A 21,903-nucleotide genomic window follows, 5' to 3' on the forward strand; every position below is an offset into this window, starting at 1 on the left:
AAATCCACTATGATAAGCTGCCACACACATTTGATATTCCGAGAAGCACAATAAATATGTCTCTATTGATGGTTATGACATTTCTGGTACAAGTAAGTTATTCTCTACTCCAATGGACTCCCACCATATAATCTGTAAATTAATGTGTGACATTATTCTTACCAACATGTCATCTACTGAAAACAAAGAACAGGCTTTGTATTCTGTTTCAGTGAAAACCCAAAATCTTAATTTAAACACCAGATGGCTGAAGTCAAAACCCTGGAGATTTTTGTATCTTAGACTCCCTAAGATGACACATATTCTTAATTAAATTTTCTTTAAGTGTGTTCTCTCAAATATAAAGTAGATTGATTTGTAAATTGATTTGGCATGTGTATATCTCATTGACAATCACCACACACACGTTCATTAAATCACACAAAGCAGCCATATTTCCCCATATTATCTAGGATGCTCATCTTTAAAAATCATGAGATTCATCAGAATCCACCATCTGACAGCATTTATGTTAGAGGGGAACAAAGATTGCAGGACCTGAGCTTTTCAAATTCTTAACAGATCCACTGCCTGCTGTGTTTAGACAGGGAACACTTAGGAACGCCACATAAATCAATGAGCACCAAGTCCACGGGCAACATATACTACAGCATTTAAGTGATGAAAGGGCAAATGACACAGTGCTACATATGAGCTGTAAAGAACTCTTCTCCCTCAGTCTTAAAGTAACTGCACAGAGACAAATATAAACACCCAAATGAAAAAGACGTGTTCTCCTCATGGAATAATCAAAGATTGCTATTCTCTGACCAGCTCAAAAGATACTGATTCAGGTTAAAACACGGTGACAAATCTAGCTTGACAAGTAGCAAGCAATTATCTTTTAGCACTTATAACACTTACAGTAATTAGAATGTCAAATGTCTTCCCAAATGGAATGAAGATGGTTCTAGCAATAAATACTGAGACTTCACATAAATACACATGTGCACTATAAAGTACTCTTTGGAGATTCCTTCTATATTTCTCCACATATGCATTTTAACTAAGAATAATCTGGGGAGGTTTTACACAAAAATTTAATTTTCTAGGTGTAAGACTTGCTCAGGTATTTGACCTTAGATTTAATTAAAAATTTGGTTCTACATGTAACTTGATTTAGTAGAATCACAATGTTTCAATAGGTTCATGGATTCTTAACATTTATCATAACCTAAAATGTAAAATATAAGTTTCACAAATGTTACTAAGATCCACAAGAAAATCGCAAGCAATTGTATTTAGAATTCTTTAAAAATAAAAGTGTTGAGCTACTAAACACTGAACTGATATAAGAAATTTGGTGCATATTTGCTTTAATATCAAATATACTCATCAACATCATCATCATCATCATCATCATCATCATCATCATCATCATCATCATCATCCCATTGATCGTCGATTTTTTCGAGCTCTCAGGAACGTCTCCATTTGTCCTAGCCCTGAGATTTTAGCAGCCTCTCTTTACTCGTCCTTTCCAATGGTGCCACATTGGAGGCTCTTTCAGGGTCAGGCTCTTTCAGGGTCATCATTGTTACTGGTTTTGGCATATGAATACACCACGGGAAGCTTGCCAGGCTCTCCCATGCAGGCAGGAAACTCTTGGTAGCTCGCCAGGATCCCTGAGAGGGAGAACTAGGCTATAAGATGTCGCTTCTGCCTCCGGGAGCTGTTTTATAGTCTCTGGATGTTGGCTGTTGATGGGATTACACCGAAGCAGGGGCAGTTTCTGAGTCTGACCACATAGCTACTGGAAAATGGGGGATTTGAACAGAAGAGGCCCAGTCCTGGTCCATGCAGGCTTGGAGATCTCAGGCCCAGGTCCCACACATCTGAGTTCCTCTGCTGGTTCCTTTATGCGAGAGGCTCGTCCGAATGTGTGGAGAAGGACCTTGAACATGGCTGTGGCTGGGTTCCGGAGGTCTTCAAGTGTGGGGGCTCTGCTCGGGGCATGGATGAAAACTCAACCCACCCCCTCCTAAGGGTAAAATATGCTCACATTTTTTAAATAGTTCAGGGCTGCAGAACTTTTCCACAATGCACCAAATTATAAAATATATCGATAAGTAATTTTAATATGAATATACTGTGTCAAAATGATTTTAATATCCATAATAGTAAAGATCAGACTTCTTAGAAAATATATTGTATGAATTTCAGCTCCTTAGCAAATCATATATCAAATTTCATGTCTCAAAATATCATTTACCATTTCAAAGATTTTGTGATCAAGAATTGGACCATACTTGGTTCTGCTGTTTTAACTGAAAGTTGAAGTTACCCAAAGGTAGCTGAATTTTTTTTACTTTTCTATCTTTATAATTATCCTTTAATTTATACACTAATATCCCCATGACCAAATGCACCTTGTGGATCTCACAACATAGCAGTAGGCTGTGACATTCAAGTTTGAGTGAGGCTGGTTATCTTTAAACAACTATGAAGCACCACATGCATTTCTCAGTATGTATCTCTGTTTTTGAAAATACATGACTGCCCGTTATTAATAGGAAAAGGTGAAGAAGAGTATTTTTGGACGAGAGGAGGATAAAACCCAAGATTTACAGGAAGTAAGAAAGCAGATACCAATCTAAAAGGTAGATGCTGGCTGAGCTTAGTGCTTCTGCTGCAACTGTGGAGTGCAAAGAGGCAAAGGTTTGTGTCTGAGGAGCAGATTCTTGTGACTATGAATGTTTGTAGTCAGAGGAACATATTCTTGGGACTATTAAGATATTGTAGAAAGCAGAATAATCTTGTGACAATTCTTCTGACTACAACAGTTTGTAGTCAGAGGAGCAGATTTTTGTGACTATTAAAATATTGTAGAAAACAGAATTATTATATAGCACAATGACCTAAAAAAGTAACTATCAATTAACACTCAAGAGTAGAGAGAAGAACTAGAGTGGTAGCAATGGAGCGAAGGAGGAATAGGCACACTTGATAGAAATCCAGGAGCTATGACGAAAACAAAGAAAACCATGAAATACTAACTGTTAGAAGAAATTTAAAAGATATCTTTAACAAACACAAGAGAAAATGTTTGGCAACTGCCTACTACTTTGGACATGTTGCATTTCATATTTCGTTGGGCCATACTGATAAAATTGTTGGACTGTTAGCTAAAATTAAAGGTACATGTAAAGAAAACAGATCCAATCACAGATGTAAAATGCAGTCGTAATTATAAGTATGTTGCAGCAAGGAATGAAATGCAGAGAGCATAATACCAAGAACAATAGCATTTTAAATAAATACACACTTTCAGAAAATGTAGAGCTACAAACAGCTCTAATAAACAAGAATCAGACAGACAGAGAAAAGAATAAATATAATCAAATATAGGAATTAATGGTAAGAGTATTAAAGGCAAGCACAACTTAGAAAACAGTGGAAGAATCTGAGGGTATTCAAAATAAATAGGTATGTCCCAACCATGTTGACAAGAGACAGAGGTTAGGACAGTGAATCTGGCCATTGTGGAACAAAAAGAACGAAGTGGAGACATTTGCTGAAAACAACTTCTTACAGGTATACAGTGACACAGGTAAGAAATAAAGATTGGTATTGACACATTACCAGTTATACAATAAGGAAGTCATGAAATGCATGGCTACATTGCCATAGATTAAAAAAAATAATGCATTGTAAATGTGAAAAGTTGTTGACTAGATCAATGTGTGAGTCTTACATAGATGACAATCATCAGAATGATTCTATGATCACTACAACGTACACAATAGAAGATCATATGGTTGTACACCTAGAACTAATATGGTTTGTACATCCATTACAGATAGCAAGAGATGACAGCAAGAGGGAGACAAATCACTCAGTCAGAAGAGGGTTACAATGGAAACAGGAGAGAAGAATTATTCAAAACAAACAGCATCTTAAGACCAGATGACACAGCAGTCGAGCACTGGCCCTGCATGAAACTGGACAGGTTCCGTCTCTGCACAGCCCAGACGGTCTCCCGGCCCAGCCAGGACAGAACTCTGAGCAGAGAACCAGGATAAATCCTGAATACTGCCAGGAAGGGTCAAAAATTCCAAAAAAAAAAAAAAAAGAAAGTAAACAATTAGATAAAACAAATTATAGTTGAGCTCACGATTATATTATTTTTCCTCTTAAGAAACCAAGATCAGAACAGAGTACATGATATTAAACTACTGAGACAAAATGGCAGGATAGCAAAGAAAATTCAATGAATGGTTCCAAATCAGAGAGGAAGAATCAGAGGTGTCCAATGAGAAAGAGTTGGAATATGAGGGCCATTAAAGTTCTTCTACAATTTAAAATGTTGAGCTCTATGATAAACATGTACATAAAAATTTTAATTTAATTTTTTATGTAATTAGTTTTATTGAGTCACAGTGATATGTACGTTTTCAAAGTTGCTTATGATTGGATTTCAGTCATATGATGCTCTAAGACCTGTCCCTTCACTAGTGTAATGTATAATTTTTTAAAAATTACTTTTGATCAAAGTTTCTTATCATTAAAGTGATTATGGGAACTGAATGCATTGTTACTCAACCTGTAGCAGTTCTTTAGAGTAACCATACAAAAAGAGAGAAAAAAAGAAAGAATTCTTCCTGTTCTAGAATTGAAGAATTTTCACTTGTGTAAGAATGAGTGCAATTGTTCATGTTTCCCAAAATGCTATTCTTAAAATAATGGTTTGCTTTCTCAATTTTTTGGACCATACTTTTAAAAAAATAGAAACAGGTGTACATTAAAGTAAAACTAAGCTCTAGAAAATTTGCGGTTTTGAGTTCCAGTGATTTTGCCACTGTTAAATTATGGAAGTAAATAACTTTATTTACATAAAATAAATACTTTAGAAATTATTTTACATAGATAAGTAATTTAGAAATTATGCAAATCAATCCTAAAAAACATTTGATTGATTCTGAATTGTAAAACTTTTACAAAAACATAAAAAAGCAGCTGCCAAGATTTTATATTTGAGCCGCACCGTTTTTCAAATTGATTTGTTATCCAAAATGAATATTTAACATATAACTGAGAAAGAGAAGGCTAATGTCTTGGACTAAATCAACATAATTTTTGGTTTGAGTGAAGCAAATGATTTTGAAAACATGCAAATAATCATATACTAAAAAAATGAACATTATACATTTCAAACCTATACTTTAACCATGAAAAATCTAATAGAAAACAGCATTTGAGCTATCCATGTTTACCTATGCATGGAATAGATCTACATTATATACTTCTGTTTAAAATTCATTAGCATAATTGTTAAAATATGCAAAATGTACATATAAAATCCTACTATAAAACAAGTATTCACACTATTTATAATGCATTTTAAGTAGTCACACATAGCCAATATTTTAAACTTTAAATCAAGGAACACTTAATCCCTATTAAGTTCTCATAAAGTTAAACAACTTTAATGGTGCTTCTAGGTACATACCATTTCTAAGGTTTTAACTAGGAAAAATAGAAAAATCTGTTTATGTACAGATTAAAATATAGACATATTTATAATACATGCACATTCACATATTTACATAAATATCATTTTCAACTAGTATTTTAAATAAAATGATTAGTCTTTTAAAGTTAAATACTAGAGTAATTAATGAAATAACTGGTTTCGAAGTGCACATACTTTGAAAGAAAGTTATATGTTACTGGGAAAATATTGGAAAATTAAGGTATAAGAAAGAAATAGACTATCGAATGGTTTATATCCATAAAAATATTGGAAAAATTCAAATGAGAGCAAAAATAAATGGCTGTAAATGAAAACCTGAATGAAAAGTATCTTAGTTCTAGAAACATATTTAAACACTATTTCTAAACACTGAAATAATGATAGCTTATTCTTTTGCATATTGAACAACAGATAGATGTCTAAGATTTGTATTTTTTTTACAAAACTAATATGCAGATGTTGAAATTTTAATCATAGTTTTTCTTTCAAAATAAAAGGGACTCCATCAATAAAAACAGGAACAAGAATTAGAAAACAAAAAATAAACAAAGACAGAATGTGTGGTGACAGGATCATTTGAAAAAATGAATTTTAAAGTGAATTATTTTCTACCAGGTTTTCAACTCACATGACTTAAATAAAACAGAAGTAGATATTTAAACTACAGGTGAATTACTAGTTATTAGAAAAAAAGAATTAGAAGTAAGCAAGTTGGATAAATTTGCTAATTGCATGGAGAAAAGTAGAAACTGACTCAGTAAATTTAATGTGTAAATATATGTTGGTCTTAATGATACCTACTTGAAACATATGGGTTTGCATATTAATAAATATATACTTGTTAAATAAGTTATTTAATAATTTTAAGCTAAATATTAATACTTTAAACAGATTTTTGAAATGAATTTACCCAGATTCTATGTATCAAGTACTGAAAAAATGGACTTTGTCACTCCACTCTATTTATGCAGTGAATCAAAATCTTAATTTTATTTGGAAAAAAATTTTAAACATCCTTCAGAAAAACAAAGGACTTAAAATAGTCAGTGCAATAACAAATTACTCTAAGTGCATAAATGTTAGCACTACTGTAACCATAGTACTAAAATTGCAATGAATTTTTAAAATAAGCAAATAAAACAAAAACAGAGGCTGGAGAGATAGTACAGTGAACAAGGTGCTTGCCTGCATTCAGCCAATTCAGGTTCAATCCCAGACATCCCACATCATCTTTTAAAACACACCAGGAATGACCCATGAGCACTGAGCCAAGAGTCAATCCTGAGCACCATTGAGCATAAAGATGATAATAATATACAGGATAATTAAACAAAGCCCTGGCAAAGGGACTGATCAGAGGCTCAAACAAAGCTACTAAACAGATTTTAAATAACGGAATGACAATGAAATGAGAAGGATACTTCATGCCAGGAAAAAGCCATGTACAAAATTTTGAAGAAATAAACTACCATAAGATCCAGGTGATACAATATAGTAACAAAGAATGGTGATTGGAGGTAGAAAGGGTATAATGCACAAAGGCAAAGATGCTATATAGCATAAGCAGTGTCAGTATTCTACCATCCTTTCTGAACTAAACTCAATCCAGTAGAAATCCAGAAATTAAATATAATATCACTTGCACAACAGATTTATTTTGTAAAAATGGCTGCTTTGCATACTGTCATCTTGGAATCAGCTATCAGAGCTAATATTGAAGCTTACATATTTTTTCTGAGCACAGTGCCTGGGCTCAGATGCAAGTTCTAAAATTTCCTACTTTTGGAGACAAATTACCAAACTCTTGTTGGTTAAGCAGGGTAAAGATACCTATCTTAGAAAGCAAATACTTCTGAGGACCAGAAACTGGATAGATACAGCAACATACAATATCATTAATATCATTAACAAATCTTGTCTCCTTTCCAGTAGAGACTCAACATGATATTAAAAAAAAAAATTTAAAAGTGAAATGTGTTGGAATGGAAATCACGATTCCTGAATACGGTCTGTCCTGAGGTTACTCATCAGTTGGGTGACAGGCTTTTGAACTCTTTCAATTTCCTTTTACCCATCTGTAAATACATATGACCACAAACTCTGGATTCTTCTTTGTTTTGAACAGTAAGTGCTTCTGAATGTCAGTGCGGTTGATTAGAACTATGACTCAGACTGATTTTTTTTATGATTATGGATTTTTCAATACCACATATCGGTTTGATATTTAGCAAAATAGCAGTGTTTTGTCTTCACATTTATTTACTTGTTTGAAATATTTGCTTAAATTCACAGAGGCAGGAAGATTGGAATGTGACTATTAATAGAAAAAAATTAGTAGTTCAAAGGAAAGTTGGACTCTGAAAAAAGATGTTAGAGTAATTTGTTTTTCTGTTTTTAAAACTCCAAGAGATAAGCAGGCTGGAGAGATCGAACAGGGTTGAAACACGTATCTCAGATGTGCCTGGCTCAGTCCCTGGTTTCCCAAGCTTCATCCCTGATCCACGGAGCACCACTTTGGGGCCCTTCCTCCCTAAAGAACTAAATTCCAAGAGTCAACTACTTACTGATAATGATGACTAAACCTGTCACGGGGCTTTCCTCACTTCTAAAGGATTTCACTATGAAAATCAGCACTAATAGCATTGTTGGAGATGGGGGTGGGAGAAAGGGCTAGGGATGGGTGAGGGCAGCAGTTAGCTCTCACGGCCCAGTGACAGAAGCATATTTTTATTAATGGTATTTACATGTATTTGCACATGGGATAATAAAAAAGCAGGCTGCCGTTTGGTCAGTTTTATTATTGCTTTCACATTGCCTGGAAACAAGGAACTTCCTTATTACCTTCACCTAGGGCTCATACCTGCCACCAGCTTCTCTGTTATGTTATTGCCTATTAATAAGAACTGATTAAATAACTGATTATTTAATAACTGATTAATGATATGAAGAATCCTAAATTAAAATAAACGTTGTATTTCTATTCATAATTAAGTGTAATAACAAATATACTAGATGTGAAAATTATTTCAAATATCTCTATAAAGTATTAAAATATATACACATAAACTCATAAACCTGTACCTCATTTAAGTAGGTCTCTACCCATCTTTTTATCTCACAGAGGAGTAGAAAAAAATGTTTGTTTTGAGACACACCTAGTAGTTTGCATGGCTTACTCCTAGTCCTGTGGTAACTGATCACTCCTGGCAGTGCCCTGGAACCATATGTGTTACTGGAGGTCAAACTGGGGTCGGCAACCCCACGGCACGTTCCCTTCCCACTGTACTATTTCTCTGGTCCTTCATTTTAATATTATTTTAGGCATGTTAATATTTCTTAACTTTCAATTTTCAGTAAGTTCAGTTTTAATACTCTGATAACTAAAGAGCAAAAGGTAGGAAAAAATCCAAGCATTTTCTAACAAACAGATCAGATGATATCCGTATTCCTGTAGCATATTAGCAACATCTCTCATATGTTTCATTAGCAATATCTCTCAATATCTTTTAACATATCCACAATATAAAACTGAAAATCAATTGATGTGTTTCTTTTTCTACTTGAAAAAAGCAGAAGAGTGAACAGTGTCTTAGGAATTCAATGGTATATATGGAATTCAAAGGTATATATGGAATTCAAAGGTATGTATGGAATCAACTTATGTGTCAACAGCTACAACTTTTGCACAAAAATATTTTTGACTTAAAATTAAGACACCTTAAAATAGGACTAAGATGCAAAAAATTAAAACAACATAATCCACCTTCTTTATGAGAGAGAATTGGGCACTTGTATTTTTCTACACTAGCAGGAAATTAAAGGTAAATTCCCATATCAAGAAGATACGGGGCGAGAGAGGTAGCTCACCAAACAAAGCACATGTTCTGCAAACAGGGTGCTGGGTTTGAACCCCATCACAGTCCTCAAACCCCACACAGGAGGGACACTGGGACACTAACACCCGGAGATCCTCAGAGCATCCGCCTCGCTCTGTGCTCAGGGATGACTCCTGACAGTGCTCAGGGGATAAAACCCAGGCCAGCTTCATGGAAGGCAAGCACCTGGCCCACTACACTATCTCTCCAAGGCCTTCTTGTCTTCTTTTTCCTCAGCCCTTCACATATATGCTGCTTGTAAATGCCAAGCTGACCAGCACATGTTTCCTACTCCTCAATAAGCATTTACCCAAAAGGAACGGGGAAAAACAATGACCAAGTACCACCTTTCCATATGTTTTTTCAGTCTTTTACTTACCTGACCCAGCATTAGAGTTGCTTAATAATTGCCTTTGGGAGTTTCTACTTCTCAGCAGGTTATATGATCTGTTAGGTCCTGAGTCAGTATCCACTCACTCCCTCCTTATCTCACAGTTGGTATTTTCTTGGTCTCTGTATCTTATGCACTTTACTCCCAACCAGCTCCACTCCTGCCCAAGCACCCTGAATCAGAACTGACCTTTAATTTCAGCCATTGAAACCCTAACCCCGTGTCTGTCGCTGACAGTGGCCAGCCTGGCTAGTGAGCAGTGCGGGGCTGCTGTGAAAATGACGGTAAAGAACTCCGTGTCAGTTTAAAGACTTCCCAGTTCCCGCTCTCTAAAATCAACTTCAAATGTCAATGTCATCATTTCAGCTTCTCAGGCCAAATATTTTAGATTAATCTGATAATCTTTCATTTATTGTACACTTCACAGTTTCTTGTCTTGAAAATATTTCCAAGATCTAGCCATCACTGTTAGCATCCTGACCATTTAGGACACCTTCACTTCACACTTAACTACTTTAATAACCTCTGATATATTGATTCATAAATCCCTACAGTTGCTTTTCAATACTACAGTGAGATGTCAATGGTCTAGCCTGTTTACAAACTCAGCATGGCTCTTTCTCACTCAAAGTTCTACAGAAGCTCTGTACTTTTAAATAGCACAAATCAACATACATGATCTCGCCTCTGCCAGAATCCAAATACACGTTCTACTCATTTCCTCTCTGCTCTCTTGGGTGAGTAACTGATATCCTTACTGTTCCTCAAGCCAACAAGAAACCGTGTTCTGACTAATTCAGTCTCTCCTTGAAGCCTGACGTTACTTCCTTGCTGATGCTTTCCAACTCCGAATATCCTATTGAAACTGATAACCACTTCCTACCAACACCGCCCTTCTTTCTCATCCTATAGTCTCTGTGACTTTTCTTCCTCCTCTGCTTCCATTTATGAAGCTTTTTATCTACCACTCCCCATTTGTATATATGTTTCATTCAGAGACAAAGTTTCTTTGGTGTTTTATTCTCTTATGTGGTCCCAGAACTTAGAGCTGTACCTGAAGTAGGGTGAGAATTAGGTAAATATTAACCAGTCACAAATGGCTTTCCATGCTTTACACCTGGCCAAAGACTGACTGATCCCCTTCATAGTTTAACTCCAATGAGGCCAAAGGACAACTTTACTTTCTGGCTGCTCTTTATTTTCCTCTTCGTATTTTTCCTGTATTTGTTCTTCCCAGTAGGGGCGGTCCAAGGCAACATTCTTGATGTTAATCACTTATTATAACCTTTAACTAGGTGAATTGCTTCTGACTTCTTAAAGCAACTTCAAATTGTCCTGTACCTGACCTATAACATTTCCACCTTTCTGTTAATTGGTCTAAAATCTAGACCTTCTTAATAAAGTGTTCTAGTTCCACTACTTTGGAATATGCAGTCATTATTACTTCCAATCACAAGCATTTTGATTTCACTTTGCTCCCTTAGCACTTAATAGAGTGATATTAGTCCTAAGAAAGCAGATTCTGCATTAGTAGAATAGACAGCAAAATACACATTTCGCAGGGTGACTGTAAAGATCAATTTAAGGTAATGCATGTAAAGTGCTGGATGTCCTGCATGACATGAGTGTCCTCAATAAATATTACCTAATACTGGGATTGTAGCACTGTACCACTGTCATCCTATTGTTCATCGATTTGCTCGAGCGGTCACCAGTAACATCTCCATTGTGAGACTTGTTACTGTTTTTGGCATTAAAAAGTACGCCACAGGTAGCTTGCCAGGCTCTGCCGTGCGGGTGGGATACTCTCGGTAGCTTGCCGGGCTCTCTAAGAGGGATGGAGGAATCAAACCTGGGTCGGCTACGTGCAAGGCAAATGCTGTGCTATTGCTTACATAATCTAAACTCATCATTTAAAATCAGATGCCAGTTCCAATCCTAATGATAAAAACCAATAACTTTCTCAAGAGTATTTGAAGAGTGATTAGTTAAATGATATCAACAATTGATATAAAACCATATTCGACATGATAAATCTGAGGCAAATGCAGAATAACAAGAAGCATCCTTTAAATGCAAAATCCTTCCCTGGTAACACCATCATCATCATCTGAAAATAGCTTCCAGAGAAAACTTCCTTTATATAAGGCATTTCCCTTGCACACAGCTGACCCGGGTTTGATTCCTCTGCCCCTCTTGGAGAGTCCGGAAAGCTACCGAGAGTATCTCACCCGCATGCCAGAGCCTGGCAAGCTACCAGTGGTGTATTTGATATGCCAACAACAGTAAAAACAAGTCTCAAAATGGAGACATTACTGGTACCCACTCGAGCAAATGGATGAGCAATGGGATGACAGTGACAGTGACTTTTTATATCTTCCTGCATATACGTATATTTTTTTGCTTTTTGGGTCACACCTGGCGATGCACAGAGGTTACTCCTGGCTCTGCACTCAGGAATTACTCCTGGAGGTGCTCAGGGGGCCATATGGGATGCTGGGAATCGAACCCTGGTCGGCCGTGTGCAAGGACAACACCCTACCCGCTGTGCTATCGCTCCAGCCCCTCTTGCTGCATATTTTTAAGGGGATGGGATAAAATTATCTTATGCTTATGAAGGTTAATTTTGAGATGATGTCGTAAGGGATTTCTGAGGTCCTAAACTCATCATCTCATTGAGTTGGAAACTACATTTTATTTATAATATTTTAAACATGGCCGCTTATAAGCAATTTATCTTCCTTACCTCCAAGTTTCTTCATTCCCTATTAGAATATCATCTGCCCATTCTCCTTTGCAATTTTATTTTTCTGGCATGTTGTGAAGGCATCTGAGCTTGTAAGGTCATTAAATTCTATCCATAGACCTTAGCTAATATCTAAACTCAGTACTTTATAATCATAATATTTTGTAATACACAAAATTTTGTAATACTGAGTGCAATGCCAACAAACTATGAAAAACATATTATAAGAAAAGTACTACAAATTTTGGTAAGGGATAAAATAACTGTATAATTTTAACTTTAATTCCATAACAGGATGGAAAAAAAAGAAAAATCTTAAAATATAATCAGTATTCTAAAGAGATCTCAGAATAAACAGAATAAACAGAACTAACTTTTAAACCCTAGTCAGTAACAGTCCCTCAAGTTCAATAGAAAATCTGTACACACCTCATGAAGTTCCTTTAGGAAGCTGTGAGAGACATAATCCTTCATGTCCCTCACAGCTTATTTTGAAGAAAAGGACCTCGAAGCGCCAAAAGCAACTACTGAGTAGTAATAAATAGTCTTAAAAATATTTCTTTTATCAGATACATCATACCTGACCTGAAATAACACAACATTTTAATTATTTCCTTCAGTTACTAATAGAGACATAAGTTAGTATTAACAAGGTGACGCTCCTGATAAATTTGTCACTATCATCACTCTAATGTTTAAAAGTTAAATTAAAACTAAAAAAAATTATTGATGATTTTGACTGGTATCCAAGTTGAAGAGCACTTTATTTTAATTTTTTCCAAACTCTTCAGTGTTCAATAATATATTCAACAAGCAATAATATATTATGGCTATTGTGAGAGCAGGTTTCTATTTTTTAAGCTAAAAAGACCAAGTATGGCAGGCCTTAAAATAAGGTATCTCATCACTCTCCATTATGTCATAAGTTTTCAGTAACAAAAAAATATATTTAGTAACTAATAATACTTAACAAACTTAGACTTGTGACGACAAATGGTAGTTCAATAAAGAATATAAACTTTGAAAACATACATAAACTGGGGGCAAAGATATGGTACAGGGATTAAGGCAGATACCTTGCACACAGCTCACCCCAGTTCAACCTTTGACACCACTTGTTCACCTGAGCACTGATGGTGTAGCCCTAGAGAATTCTAAGTATTGCCAAGTATGGCCTGAAGACCCCTGAGCACTGGTAGGGTGGACACATAATCCCCAGCATGATTACATCCAGGATAAAGCATCGTGGGGCCCTCATATTGATTGCTGGCTCATCTGGCTGGGAATTTCTAGAGTGGTTCTGGAGTCCCTTAAATATCATATTACAGAATTTTGTCATTTTTTTACCCTTAAATGTGGAACCCTTGTACATAGTTTGAGAAAATCCAATAAAGCTAGCATGTTGGGAGAGAGCCCCAGTGGCTGGTTTATATGCACACACAAGCCCAGAATTCGATCCTCTGAGCCCAGTGAGAGTCAACGCCCTAGCATTAGGCCAGGACTAGCTCTGAACAGGGCAGTTCTGGCCCCAAACCAAAATAAACCCCAAAATGAGCACTTTAAAAATTCTAAGTAAAGGGAGGGGGATTGTATTTTTTTCTAAAGAATATGACCCCCATTCTTAGATTTCTGATCAGAGCTTTTCATCTTTTTCTGCAAATCTTTAGTAAGAAAATATGGTGTAGGATTTTACTTCAACACTTAACTATTAAAGAAGATGCCATTCCTTTCATATTATGAATATGAAATCTACAGTCTAAACAACCTCTCAGTAGGTTCTACTTCTAAGAATAGTTATGTTATAATAGTATTTCCCAGTTCAAATCTTCTAGTTAATAATGTTGGATAAAAGATATTTTGATTTGCAACTAATGAGTGTACATAATAATTAGGATAATTCAGGAATATACTTAAGTCTTTTGAAATAAGATCAGGGTTACTATACGAAATCTTTCATCACTTCTATCTCTTAAATAACTGTGCTAATCACTTTATCCAGTGGTCTTTGGCTGCCGGGAGCTCTGCTCAGTGTGGGGAGTGAAGCTGGAGCCCATCCCCTCTGAGGGGCCCCAGGGAAGACAGCCAGGCGTGTGGGCATGAGACTCTCAACCGAAGACCACCGGAACCTAGCTACAGCCATGCTCGAGGCCCCTCTTCACACAGTTTGGGCAGGCCTCATGCATGAAGGTACCGGCACAGGAACCCAGGTGTGTGTTATCCCACCAACGGTCAACATCCAGAGACTTAAAAGCAAGCTCCCAGAAGCGCATGGCCGCAAAGCGACCACACGATATCTTGTAGCCTGCTTTTCCTCTGGGAGAAATTGGCAAGCTTCTAAGAGTTTCCTGCCCACATGGGACAGCCTTGCAAACTTCCCATGGTGTATTCATATGCTAAATCCAGTAACAAGCTGGATCTCATTCCCCTGACCCTGAAAGAGCCTCCAGTGCAACATTGTTGGAAGGCCGAGTTGAGAGAGACCTCTAAGATTTCAGGAAAAGGACGAATGAGAGGTTACTGAGCCCGCTCGAGAAATCGACGATTAACAGGATTTCGTGAATCACTTTATAATAATACAAGCCAAGCTGTTGCTAGTAGTGGAAGAAGTGATTGCTAGTAGTGGAAGAAGCGAGCAAGCACATGAACTGAGAATCTGTAACCTTATTTCTCTGTATGGTACTAGAGTTTGGCACAGAAATATTTATACACATAGTTAAGATGGCAAAATCATTGGACAATTTTAACCAAGTTCTCATTCTCTCTCTCTCACATACACACACCAACTCATACTTTACTCAAAGAAGAGGTGACCAAGAAGAATTCAACACCATCAAATAATAATATCATTAAGTCTAATTATTTTCTGGAAGATAAGGCTGGAGTGATAGCACAGCAGCAGGGCGTTTGTCTTGCATGCAGCCAATCTGGGTTCGATTCCTCCACCCCTCTCGGAGAGTCCAGCAAGCTACTGAGCGTATCTTGCCTGCACGGCAGAGCCTCGTAAGTTACCCGTGGCATATTCGATATGCCAAAAACAGTAACAACAAGTCTCACAATGGAGATGTTGTTGGTGCCCACTCGAGCAAATCAATGAGCAACAGGATGACAGTGACAGTGACACTGATTTTCTGGAAGAAACATGTTCTGATTTAAATTTTAAGTAGGAAATCATTCACAATGAATTGTGAGCCAGAGAGAGAGAGAGGGAAAATCTTTAATAAATATTTAGAACATTAGAGATTATCTTAGACTCACACGGACACTGAGAAATACACAAATATCACTTCCTTGGGCAGATATGTCTATCAAGTAAGAGCAGTGGGAAGTAGCACATATGAAGCAATCAAACTGATCCATATAATGGATGAATTCGAGTAAGGAATATAACATTGAAATCATTTAAAGTTCATCAGCACTGTAGAGATTGGGAGAGGGACAATAGGTTTGCAAATTACTAAAATGCTTGGCTTCGTACACTTGACTAAATTAATGAAGGAAGCTCCAGGAAAGTATAATAAAATAGTTCAATGACATGGAGGTAAGCCCATCAGAAGCTTTTATAATACCAGCCAAATTCTATAAAATCCCTTACCCCACATCATCTTTTCACCTTCATACTTCAGCCAAAGGGCAACTAGCAGTTAATGGTTCTTTAGTGTATTACTAATAACTCCCTAAGCAAAATAGACACACCCAAGAAAGTGACTCAGGGAGGAGACAGTAAGCCCTAACTCAGCAGAGCACAGAGAACACCTCGGGAGTTACTTTGTCCTAATTCTCACTCAACTTCTGCTGATGTGTCACCCTACTTCTCAGTTTCACAAGAGTAAGATTCACATCTCCCAGAAGAAGCTAGTCTAGGTTAGGAAACAGACTCAATGTTCTTGCTCAATACTTACATATTTAAAACTATCGAAAGTCGAAAATTATTTAACTTTCAAGGATATCAGTCACCAAACGGCTGAAAGAAATTTCCTTAACGAAAGATGACTTTTTTTGAATAATTAAAGAGGATACTTTCAAAGGAAGTATTCATAGTAATTAGGAATGATGCATATATCATCTTGGGAACCTTTCTTGAGAGACAAATAATTATCTAGGAAGTGCTGCTAGATGCTATCAGACTTTATAAAGTTGACCCAAATGTAATTATGTTAAACACATAGTAAATCATAGAAAAGGGACAGAAAAATAAATAAGTTCATAAGAAGGACGTTTTAGGGCAAAAGTAAAATGTTATCTGTAATTACACCTTTACAAAAGAAAATTTTCAAATCACAAAATAAACAATTTTTTTTTGGTTTTTTTTGGTCACACCTGGCGATGCACAGGGGTTACTCCTGGCTCTGCACTCAGGAATTACTCCTGGCGGTGCTCAGGGGGCCATATGGGATGCTGGGATTTGAACCCGGGTCGGCCGCGTGCAAGGCAAACTCCCTACCCACTGTGCTATCACTCCAGCCCCAAGATAAACAATTTTTTAATTTGTTTGCAGACAAAAGAAAATTTTAAACATTGGCAAGGGACAACTGATAAAATTAATAAATATTTAAAATTTTAAATACTAAAAATATTATATTCTGCTCATAGGATCCGAGATTCAAAAAGAGAGATAGAGAAGAAAAGTGCCTGCCATAGAGGCAGTGGGGGTGAGGGGGAGGGTAACTGGGGACCTGGTGAGAAATGTACAATGGTGAAAGGATGAGTGTTGGAATACTGTATGAGTTAAATCCAATCAAGAACAACTTTGTAACTGTGTATAACACGGAGATTCAATTAAAAATACATATATTTAAAAATGAAGATAATATTACTTAAAAGAGAATATGAGCATATATGCAAATTGTAAAACATTGAATATGCTAAAGGTAAATATGATATAACATATTTTTTGGCAAAGGGACCCCATCCAGTGGGATTGGTGATCACTCATGGTGGTAAAAAAGGATCAAACTGGGTGAGTTCCACTCAAAGCAAGGGTTTAACACTGTACTATCTTCCCAGCCCTGTAGTTTCATTTTTTTATTTCCTTTCTTACTGGAAGGTTAACTTGGTAGTTAAGATTAGACTTAACATGTTTGGATCAATGTAATAAAATTGCTTTTGGATTTTTTTATTATTTTAAGATTTTTCCATAATATGACATTTATTTTCATAAGTATTTTATCTCAATCGCAAATAGAACAGTGAACTAGATTTAAATTCTTCTCTGAGATTATTGCCTATGTTTTGCCTTGCTGGTTTCTATCCCTAGAGATTTTGTTGTCTGCATATCTCCAGGGTTTTGCAGCAATGATTATCAAAAGAGTGTCCCTAACAAATCTGGAGGCAACAAATCATTCTACCCATCAAAACACTACTCTCAAACTTTATAAAGAATGATCTTTTAACTGCCATTTAGATTTAGCAATTAAAAAAGTCTGTCCTGAGAAGATATTTCAAAAACAGCTTATTCAGATGCTTCATAGGTTTCCACAGATTCTAATGTATTTCAGGGATATAACTTACCTATTGATTAAATGACTGTATGTCACTGTCACTGTCATCTCCTTTCTTATCGATATGCTCAAGTGGGCACCAGTAAGTCTCCATTTTGAAACTTGTTGTTACTGTTTTTGGCATATCGAATACCCCACTGGTAGCTTGCCAGGCTCTGCCACTCAGGTGAGATACTCTCGGTAGCTTGCCAGGTTCTCCGAGAGGGGAACCTGGATTGACCATGTGCAAGCCAACTGCCCTACCCAAGCTGTGCTATCACTCCAGCCCTTGATTAAATGAAAGTTACAGAAAATGATGACTAATCTTTAAAAGCAATGTATTCAAACCAGTTTTAATTTCAAAATAATATTTGCTCACCTTATCACATGGAATTTTTTGTTGTTACTTTACAAAATTATATATATTTGTTCACAAATATAAGCTAGTACCATTTTCACAGTTCAATTATGAAAACTGTACTGAGTTTAATTAATCAAATAAGTGTTAAATGACCCTCTATGTGCTTGGTTTTTATAGTTTTTTTTTAACAATTGGAATATATCAGTATTTCCTCTCATGGTATTCTGCTAACAGAATTAACATGGCTTAGAAGTCAGGTTTATTTCCACTCAAAAGATTTAGACCAAAAAAAGGAGAAAGAAAAGTCTTTCTTCTACAAAGCCAACATCTGACATTAGCTTCAGAACACATGTGTCTCTGTAACATGATCACACGCTTTTAGTTGCCTGACCCACAAACTACCATGCCACTGTCAATTTCAAGGGTCTTCCTTATCTGTATTTCATTAAAGCATGCTTTTTCAAGATTCCCTGTGTCTTGTTGACAGGGAAAATTGCACCTATATATGCATCCTAACGGCTTTATTATATCTAAATTATTTTTAACGTATAGTGTCATTGATAAATAGATGCTTTATGGTCAAAATGTCCTAAGTTTGGCCCATATATTTTCCACACTCTTGCTTGAGCTCAATACACAGTGATGAAACTATGTTACCTTTAAACTGACAATTACAGCTCAGGGCAGAGCAAACTCTCCATATGTTTTATTTGATTTATTAAAAGAAAGTTTCTACAGTTTTATCTGAGTTCAAAAATAGGATTGCTGAGATTTATAAACCAACATAAATATTTAATAAAGAAATACAAGATCCTAAAATGCTAAGTACTTCAGGACCTCATTTTAGAATATTATATTATCATACTTCACTTTGTACTATTTCCAAACAACTCAGAAATAAATAAGCAAATCTATGGTCAATTTAATAAGATAAATTATCTCCAGGGATAGAAGATGCTGCCGATTGTAAACAAAAAATGAAGGAAGACAATTTCTTCATATTTATCGACAGCATATTTCCTTCCAGAGATAAAGGGATATATAGGTTTTGGACTTTTAAATCTGCCCAGTCAGCTCATTACTAATCTATACACATTAGCATCATTGGCCAGGAAGAGAAGGAAAGCTCCACTTAAAATATTCCCTCATATATATGTAAGACTTGTAAAATATAATCTTCCTGTATACCCATATGGATCTTTCCTGAAAAATATAGGCATGGCACATATATAGAGAGATCTTTTAAAGTCACACGTATGTCTCTTATGCTCATAATTTTCTACATCTTAAATTTTTCATTAGAAACAGAATTATCATTACCTTTCTTGCTTCTTTTATCATCTTCCGAACAGTTTCTTTTATTGTAAGTAGTTGTGCTCTTGGTGGATGAAAGAGGAGATCTACGTGGGTACTTCCTAAGAGTCCAGGTAATACATACGGCCAGCCTAAGTCAAGATTTGGTGCTTCCACATCAGATTCAATGGGCCAGTAAGTCCCTGAAGATGAGGTATCATCACAGGAATTATCAGTGCCATGTACTATATTTTGCGGAGCTTTCTGGATATTTTGCAAAATATAATTTTTTTCTTTTTCAGCTAGAAAATCTGAGACTCCTTCCTTGGCAAGGAATTCTTGGTATGCTTCTAAGCCGTGTTCAATTAATGTATCAATAGCTACTCGATACCATTCCTTATAGTGAGGCTCAATGTAATTGTCAGATTTGTGCTCATCATTCAATGAGGACAGCAATGATGAGGTCTCCATGATTGCAAACGTGTAACAGCACTTTCAACAGTCCATCCAGGCAGTGAAGAGAGTATCTGGGTATTTGAAAAGAAAAAATCAGATCAGTTAGAATTCTGTAATAAAATTAATGTTTTATGATAGTTGGACACTATCAGCTTTATGCTTATTCATTTTCACTCGCATCACCTCAATATGTAATGCATTTTCTATCCAGAGTGACATTATAATTCATTTATCTACCAAAAAGAAGCTACAAGTATTCTTTTTTCATAAAACTGGTTTCCCCCCTTGCAATTTCTGACCTGAGTTTGTCACCTTCTCTGACATCCAGGAAAACCAATCTTAACTTTAATGTGGAATTACACAGATCGTATCAATTTCTGCACACCTCTTCTTTGGTTTCATTTTGCCTTTGGTTTAAAATAGAACCAGAAGACAATCAAAGCCTATCAGCTATTAATAGACTTCACTGAGTACATACTATATGTGTGTGTATATAATACATATAATCATATATCAATTGAGATATGAAAAGAATCAAACCCTTGCCTTAAAATAATCTATAAACTAGTTGAAGGGGCAAAATGTCTCTATAAATTGTTTCCCCCTTCAACAAAGTTATATGTTGCTGAGGGCCAAAACAAGTAACTACTTGTATTCAAAAAGCTTTCAGAATATAAACAAGTAGAGGTCAGTATGGAACCAGTGGGTAATATAGAGTGTCCTTTGCAGAATATGGCCTCAGCTAAACCTAAGAAATAAGTAAGAATAAGATTGGACGGCAGAGAATTTTCTCACATTATACAAGAATAAAAACCAGAAGGAAAAAAGAAACACAGAATAGGCATGAGTTTGGTATCTTAGGAACTGATTTTTTTTAAAAAAAGTTCTGCTTGAATCGATGTTCCCTTTACCAGGAACAGGACACAAAATTGAAAACACAGAGTTGTATGTACAAGATAGTTTTGTTTAAGCAAATTTTGAGGTTCAAATACTTATAGTAGCCAAAGAAAGGGGATAGAGACTTCCAGCATTCAAACCCAGAGTGAAAAGGTAACAAGAATATCTAAGAGATAGTTGAAAGCAAGAACTCCTGAGATGTGATGGCTTGGCAATTACTGATGAAGAAATGTAAGACATCAAAAATAATTCAGGAACTTCTCTTACTCATCTTATCCAAGCTAACATTTCATCCCTCATAACGGTCACAAAATGGTATTCATTGAGCATTCACTGAGTAAGATACTGAACTGGACTTAATATCAAACAAACAAGGGGCTCTTCAGACTTTTGAAGTTACATACTCCATTGTGTAATTCAAACAAAGATTACCTCTATGATATACTACAAGCACTGAAGGGATGATTTAACCAGAAACAACTTGCCCTGCTCTCACTGTAAATTTCCATTTTGTTCAGGCTTTCAGTCTGAAACCTGGCAAAATTTTATCTAATTTCAGCTTTTGGCCTCAAACCTATTTAGAGGATAATATAGAATGAGAATATAATGTATTAATCTCTTAGATTAAAATACATCATGGAACCACTAAACATACAGAAAAGTTAGGAAGAAATAGACAATAGGTCCACAAGGTTCACCCTGGTGAACCTGGTGGGCTCGAGACTGAGTAAGAAGACAAATGATATCCAGCATATTCTAAGGCAGAACTGAGCAGCTGACCAGGAGGATGGCACTTTATTGTTTTCATAGTAATGATCCTGCCCCAAACTTGAGGTTCAGGGTTTTTACAGAGGAAATCTATTATCAAAAGACTAGAGATTAAAACTAACACAGG

The 21,903-nt window shown here is 36.0% G+C and overlaps 1 protein-coding gene across 1 annotated transcript in view; it reads right to left on the bottom strand.

Moving 5' to 3' along the window:
- FAM83B (family with sequence similarity 83 member B) overlaps positions 1-20,126 on the bottom strand; it is a 69,302-nt gene extending 49,176 nt beyond the window's left edge. The window contains exon 1 of the mRNA XM_004615790.2: positions 19,683-20,126. Coding sequence (XP_004615847.2) covers positions 19,683-20,126 — 444 coding nt within the window. The remainder of the gene's footprint in view (positions 1-19,682) is intronic.
- Positions 20,127-21,903: the final 1,777 nt, after the last annotated feature.

Source organism: Sorex araneus, chromosome X (assembly GCF_027595985.1).
Source record: "Sorex araneus isolate mSorAra2 chromosome X, mSorAra2.pri, whole genome shotgun sequence".
In the NCBI taxonomy this organism is placed as follows: domain Eukaryota; kingdom Metazoa; phylum Chordata; class Mammalia; order Eulipotyphla; family Soricidae; genus Sorex; species Sorex araneus.